The sequence below is a fragment of the Mastomys coucha genome, unplaced genomic scaffold, assembly GCF_008632895.1.
Source record: "Mastomys coucha isolate ucsf_1 unplaced genomic scaffold, UCSF_Mcou_1 pScaffold21, whole genome shotgun sequence".
Taxonomy (NCBI): Eukaryota; Metazoa; Chordata; class Mammalia; order Rodentia; family Muridae; genus Mastomys; species Mastomys coucha.
In genome coordinates this window covers 129903318-129910897 of record NW_022196904.1, presented here as the reverse complement: position 1 = coordinate 129910897, position 7580 = coordinate 129903318, and the positions used below count along the sequence as shown (strand labels likewise).

General features: G+C 40.1%; 1 protein-coding gene across 4 annotated transcripts in view; it reads left to right on the top strand.

The window, feature by feature from the left end:
• Nucleotides 1-7580, top strand: part of LOC116103189 (zinc finger protein 345-like) — a 32204-nt gene that overhangs the window by 19413 nt on the left and 5211 nt on the right. For 3 of the 4 annotated variants that reach the window (XM_031388744.1, XM_031388746.1, XM_031388745.1), the window contains exon 2: nt 4526-4652. In XM_031388744.1, coding sequence (XP_031244604.1) covers nt 4526-4652 — 127 coding nt within the window. Of the gene's footprint in view, nt 1-552; nt 700-4525; nt 4653-7580 lie in introns of those variants that run through there. The other variant, XM_031388743.1, reaches the window with a different exon arrangement.

Here is a 7580-nt window from a genome sequence, read left to right as displayed (position 1 = left end):
GAGGCCAGAAGAGGGCTGGGTCATAGGCATCTGTGAGCTGTCTGGGTGCCAGGAACAGGCCTAAGGTCTTCTGAAAGAGCCAGTACTAACTAACTAATTCTTAACCTCAGGAGCTGCCTCCTTTGAGCTTTTGAACCTTTACTCACCTCTTTAGTTGTTCACTAGTACACTGTAACAGCAGAGACAGGAAAAGTGAAGTGAGTTGTAAAGATAGCTATCATTATACTCTTCTGTGTGAATATTTAAAGATCATTTACATATCAATTAATAAATTTAATTAATAAATTAAAATGTCTTTGATGGGCTGTGTCCTCCTGTAGGAAAATTGGCATTAACACTGCCAGAAGTCCTGGGCTCAATCCACCCAAACCAAATTGAAATTGAAACCCCCACCCAAACCCAGTTCAAGCCAGATCAACAGCACTCATTTCTTGTCATCCTAAGCTAGAGGAATAGGGCCTGGAGCCCTGTCCAATCAGAGGTGTCGTTTGATAACTGTCCAATTAGGAACATTGCTAGAGCGGTGGGCAGGCTCTCAAAACCTCGCGTGCTTTCGCTGGAGCTGGCCATCTTTGGCACCTCTGGGAGCATCTGTTGTTGTGCTGCAGAGGCGGTGACGTTGTCAGGTGCCTTGTCATCCTCTGGCCTGGTCCCAGAGGCACGCGTAGGGGCCTGGGATACTTCAGAAGCGGGGAGATGGTGAGTGTCTGTCTGCCTGGCGTCCTGGTGAGATCTGGCTTCTACAGGTCTCCCTGGAGTCTGCCCCTGGGTAGCAGGTCCAAGGCTCCTCCGTGTGGGGGCGGAGCGGGACGGGGCGGGGCTGTGCAGACAGTGGGGACTCTGGGTCTCATCTTGTTCCTCTGCAGAGTGGTGCTAGGCGGACAGTGGGGTCCCTGGTAAAGCTGTTAGTTGCCCACCCCGTGTTGTGTGCTCAGATCCTGCTGAGCGAGCCATCTCTGGGCGGCTGTGTTCCTACAATACACTGCAGATGTGTGCTGATCCTGGTGATCTCAGGAATGGATTCCTATTGGCTGGCTTGTGTGGTTTCCATCAGCAGCTGGGCAGGACAGATCCTGGAGCCAGATAGTTGCTGCTGTCTGCCATTTTGTTCTACATAGCTGATTAAAACCCCATAAAACACTTGGTTAATGTGCTATGGGCCAGATTTTCCATTATATTGTTAACTGCGTTTGTCTTTTCTCTTATGGAATTAACATTTTCTTTGTCATTTTATGTATATGCATGCACACACTCAAATGTGGAGTGTTTGTGGAGGCCAGATGAGGTCATTGGATCTCCTGGATCAGGGTGACAGTTGTGAGTCACCTGACATGGGCAATGGGAGCCAAATTCTGGTCCTGTGTAAGAACAGCAAGGGATTTTACCGCTGAGCCATCATGTCTCTAGCTTGTGGACTCCTTGAGTATCCCGCACATATCATTATATCTGATTCAGAAGCTTTTAAAATTCTGTGATTGCTTTGCTTTTGGGAATGAAGGGTCACATTTATGGAAGGTATTGGCTGTGGTAGTGAAGGTCCTGAAGCAGACCTTAGTGTACAGGTTTTCATCGTAGCACATGTTCTTGTCATGGATATACACTCTTTCCTTGTATTATCAGGAAAATAATCATATATTTCCAAATGTCTTAAAAATCCAAAATATTGTTAATAAGGACCAGGAAAAATATTGAAGAAGATAGGACTCAAATGACCCTTTTATTTTCTATTGTTAGGTGTGTGCATATTTATAGTGTCTGAAAAGAAAGCAAGCCACAATTTCAAATAGATTAGTAAGGTGTTTTGTCTGGTCTTCCTCCTCCCAACTCCAAAACATGGACTCAGGGTGTAGTCCTGTGTAGCTTAGAATTCACAGAGATCCATCTGCCTCTGCCCCTTGAGTGTTGAGATTAAAGGCATGCAGCACCATGCCTGGGTATTCAGTTGTTTTTGATGTGTTTTTATTTCATATTGGTCTATAAAATAAAAGTTTTATTTATCAATTTTGTCTTGTTTTCTTTATCTTTAAAATGTATAATAATTTTGCATTAATTGCACAGATTAACAGGTGTTATAGCGGCGCTTGTTTACACACATGTCACACTTTGGTCACCCTCAGGTCACTTTCCCATGTCCTCTGTTCTCTCCCTGGCTCCCTTCCCTACTAGTCTCTGCAGCTTCAGGTGGGTCTGTTCTCTGTCTGTTCCTCTCTCCCTCTGTAGTTTCTACATGTGAGATGAAGAGTGAGACGCTCGTCTAGGTATCTTATTTTGCCTAAACGTTTTCTGGTCTCATTTATTCTCTTGTCTATAGCTTGATTCCCTTCTATTTCATGGTTGAATAAAGGTTTAGAATGACTATTATTTTGAGTGGAGGGATATGAGGATAGGAATTATCTCTCCAGGACCATGTAGTTATTATTTATTATTATTAATTATTTTGAGACAAGGGCTCAGTGTGTAGCTTTAGCTGGTTTGGAACTCTCTATGTAGACCAAGGTGGCTTTAGCTCAGAGAGATCCACTTGCTTTTGAAATGCGAGCGCTGGCATGAATGGTTTGCATCTCTAGCCTGTCCTAAATTATATTTTACATAAGCCTATCGTTTTTAAAATTTTGTAGTTTTTGTTTTAGTTTTTGTTTTGAGACAGGGTTTCTCTGCATGGCCCTGGCTGTCGTGGAACTCATTCTTTAGACCAGGCTGGCCTCAAACTCACAGAGATCCATCTGCCTCTTCCTCCCTGGTACTGGAATTAAAGGTGTATGCTACCCCTACCAGCACTTGGCATAGTTTTTTTAGATTTAATTTGAAATTTTTAATTGTGTGTGTTTGGGGACTTGTGGATTTGATGGCAGTGTCTGTGGAAGCTAGAAAGGGACATCAGAGTCCCCGGAGTTGGAGGTGTGGAGGTTGTGAACTGCCTACTGTGTGTGCCAGGAACTGAACTCAAGTCCCCTTCCAGAACCGTGCCAGCACTTAAGAGCATATCTCTTCAGACTGAAGCATATAGTTTTATCATATTCTAATTATCTTATTTTAGTATAAAAATCTTACTTTATTATATAACTTTTTTTATACCAAGGCTTTTTATTATAACCTTTGTTTTCCATAATATATTTTTACAGTTAAATTCTTTCCCTTTTTTTTTTTCATTCTTAAAACAGGATTTCACTGTATAACTGCAGTTGTCTGGAATTCACTAGGTAGGCTAGGCTACCTCTGCCTCTCAAGTGCTAGGATTAAAGGCTTTGCCACCATGCCCAATTCAAACCTTTCATTTATTATTTTTTCGTTATTTATTTATTTTTTCCTTTTTGTGTTGTTTTAACTTGGTTTAATTTTTTTTTTTTTTGAGGAAGCTTCTCACTATATAGTCCTGTCTAGCTTGGCACTCACTATGTAGACCGGGCTGGCCTTGAACTCAGAGATCCTCTTGCCTTTACCTCTCAAGATGAGATTAAAACTGAGTACCTCAATGCCCAGCTTAATTTTGAAAAAGTACTTTATGAAATCTTTAAAGTAGACAATTTTTTTCTCCATAAAAAAGAACCTTAATTAGGGCTTTGTGTGGTGATACATGCCTTTAATCCCTGGCATAGGCAGGCAGTCTCTGTGAATTGGAGGTTAGCTAAGATATATAGACCCTATTTCAAAAAACTACCTAACCCACCAACCAGATTATTATTTTTTTTAATTCTTTTCCAAATTATCACAGCTAATGAACCAGGTTCTTACCCTCACCTAATGTCTGTCTGTGCCACCCTCCAAGCTGAACCATTGTTCATTGAAACAGTTGGTGAGTGACTTTAGAAGGGCATTTCTGTCTCACGCTCTGAAACCTCTTAAGTCTCCTCCTTATCAAACCTCATCTCTGTGTTAAGCTATCTCGATTATTATAGCTTAACGTGTTTCATAATGATGCTGGGATATAATTATAACAGAGCAGGATAGGACTCCCATGGTATCATTGAGTTCTTCAGGGATCTTTGAGAATGCATATGGGTTTTACAATTGCCTTTTCTAATTTTTTTTTTAAATGAAAGCGAAACAAAAGTTTATTTTCAATATCTGGCTATCATTATTTTATGCCAATGTGTCCTCATTATCTTAATATACACATCATTTCTTTGTTTTCATTTTTATTAGATATTTTCTTTATTTCTATGTCATATGGTTTCTCTTTTCCCAGTTTCCCCTCCAACAAACAAACAAACAAACAAAAACAAGAACAAACCCCTGTTGCCTCCCCCCTCCCCATGCTTGCCACCCTACCTTCTCCCACTTATTGGCCCTGCCATTCCCCTACACTGGGGCACAGAATCTTCACGGGGCCAATGGCCTTTCCTCCCATTGATGATCGACTTTGCAATCCTCTACTATACACATGCTGCCAGAACCAACTAAATTATTTTAATGAATAATTAAGGCCACTGTCATAATCAGTTCTAACTCTCTCTCTTCATCTTTGAACAAATTAAGAACTCTGTCAGTGTTATAATGGTTCATATATTATTTCTGTTTCTCTTAGGATCCGATGACATTTGAAGATGTGGCCATTAATTTTTCTCCAGAGGAGTGGGAATGTCTGGACTCTGCCCAGCGAGACTTATACAGGGATGTAATGGACGAGAATTACAGAAACCTGCTGTCTGTGGGTGAGAATAGCTTCCCTCAGAGGTGTACCACCAACACTGGTTAAGTTCCTTTGGGGAGTGTCTCCTGCATATCTTTACACTCCATGAGTGTATTTCAAATCCCTGCCTTTCAGGAAGAAGTGAGGTATTGGTTGGTATAAATAAAAATATTCATGATGTTTTTATAATCCACTCTATTTCTTGGGGTAATATACACTCTTCATTTGTGGTAGTTATTAGGAAGCCACTTGTTTAAAATACTGTGGCTTCCATCAAAAAATACACTGTCTTTCTTTTACCTTTGATTTGGTAGTAGCAGGAAGTAGATTCCAGGATTTGCAAATTGGGATTCTTCTGTAAGTATTAGACCAGGTCTGAAGAACCAACGTTTGGAGAAACAGATTTCTAGAATTTTGTTATATCTTTTAGAAAAATAAATATTTATTTTATGTGTATGAACGTGTGTTTGAGTGAATGTCTGTGCGCCTTTATGTGCAGGAGGCCATGGAGATCAGACAAGGCATGGATCTCCTTGAACTTGGGTTAGATGTAGTTATGAGCTTCCATGTGGATGCTGGGAACTGAACCCAGGTCTGCTGCAAAAGGAGTAAGCACTCTTAACTTAAAGATCCATGACACAGTAGCTGTATGCCCAGGTGACCTGGACCAGCGGGTCCTTCTTCAGTGCCAGGTGCCTGAGAGAGAATGGACTAGGGAATGAGAGGGTAGAGGATAGAAAGCTGGGGTCAGGAGGTCTTGCATAAGCTGTCTTATACCAGGCAAGTTTATTAAGAAGTACAGCATCTTATACACTTTTTGTAGGGGAGAAATGGGCCAAGGTCAGCAGAGAGCTAAATCAGATGTTGAGAAAGAGAACACAGGATACGTCAGACACAGCTGCCTTACAACTGATAACCACATCCCTTCAGGGGAAAAAGCCAGGTTCCCAGGTGGTGGAACCTTGATTCCAGCCTCAGACAGGACCTTGCCAAGTTTGTTCCTGGACAAAGAATGCAGAACTAGTGGTCTCTTTGTCCTTTCATCAGGGCCTGTGAGAAAGTGTGAGTCACTCTGGGTCTCAACACCCAGGTGGGTAGAATTAATGAAGCAGGTGTGAGGTCCAAGATAAAGAGGAGGCTTGATTTACAATGCAGCTGAGAGACTTTGAATGGCAACAGTGTTTCAGAGGCCTTGCTTTGGCTCTGCTGCTGTTATTACAGAAGGGCATTTCTGTATCAAGCTCTGAAACCTCTTAAGTCTCCTCCTTATCAAACCTCATCTCTGTGTTAAGCTATCTTGATTATTATAGCTTAACATGTTTTATAATGATGCTTGGATATAATTATAACAGAGCAGGATGGGACTCCCATGCTATCATTGAGTTCTTCAGGGATCTTTGAGATCGCATATGGATTTTACAATTGCCTTCTCTTAATTTTTTTTAAATGAAAGCAAAACAAAAGTTTATTTTCAATATCTGGCTATCATTATTTTATGCCAATGTGTCCTCATTATTTGTTTACAATTTCATTATGAAGAATAAGAAATGCTTCCCAAACCAAACAATTCCATGATGAAATCATTATGCAAAAGAATCAAAGCTGTTATGAAAGAGTGGAAATGAAGTCTCTGCACTTCTGCAAGTAATTGCATTTTATTTTATTTTTTGTTTTATTTTATTTTTTTAGGTAATATATTTTTTTAATTTTTAGATATTTTCTTTATTTACATGTAAATTTCTCCTTTCCCAGTTTCCCCTCCAAAAAACAAAAACAATAAGAACAAACCCCTGTTGCCTACCCCCTCCCCATGCCTGCCACCCCGGCCTCTCCCACTTTCTGGCCCTGGCATTCCCCTGCACCGGGGCACAGAACCTTCACAGGGCCGAGGTCCTCTCCTCCTATTGATGATCGAATTTGTAATCCTCTACTATACACATGCTGCCAGAACAATCAGACCCACCATGTGCAGTCCTTGGTTGGTGGTTGAGACCCTGGGAGCTCTGAGGGTACTAGTTAGTTCATATTGTTGTTTGTCCTAAGGGGCTGCAAACCCCTCAGCTCCATAGGTCCTTTCTCTAGCTCCTTCATTGGGGACCCTGTACTCAGTTCAATGATGGCTATGAGCCTTGCCTTTTCTAATTTTATTTTAAAAAAAAAAGTGATACTGTTGGATAGAATCTCTAGATCAGTTTTGGTAGTGTACATATTTTTATTAAAACTTTCCAGTTTTTGAGCAAGACCATTTTCTATTTAATTGCCACAAATTTGTTTGATTTTCTGATTTTCTTTCATGATTGATTTCTTCTCTTTAGTTTTTATTTTTTCCTTTGTGGTTAGAAAAGAATTTCAGCATGTTAATGTCCATCCAGGCTATTTTGTGCATAACACTTGGTGTATCTGGGATACTTTTGATTGCATATTTTGAAGGGCCTCTTGTTTCCTGACTTCCATGCTATCTGACTTTATTTCTGCTGCAAGTGAGCAATTGAATCCAATTATTAACATGTTGCTTTTCATTTTTTTTTCAGTTCAATCAGTGTCTGTTGCCTATATTTAGAGTATATGACACAACAGAGTGTATGTGTGCATTATACATATACACAATATCCTAGAAAATGATCCTTTTTATTATTTATAGTTTGTTTTGTTTAGCTTTAATAGTAGCTTGATTTAGTTTAATTTTATTTAAATAGGGTCTCCTTCTGTAGCCTGGGTTTCCTTGGAACTTGTGACAACTGTTTTGTTTCAACTTCCCCAGTACTAGAATCACAAGCATGAGCTACCATGCTCAGCTTTTTTCTCCCTTATATAAGAGTCTTCTCTTGTCTTATTAGAGCTTTAGTCTTCAAGCATATTTCATCTTGTATAAGAAGTTTAAAATGTAATTTATACAATATAATTATAGCTACCTCTACTTTCCTGTGATCACTTAGTAGGGCAGTTCCTT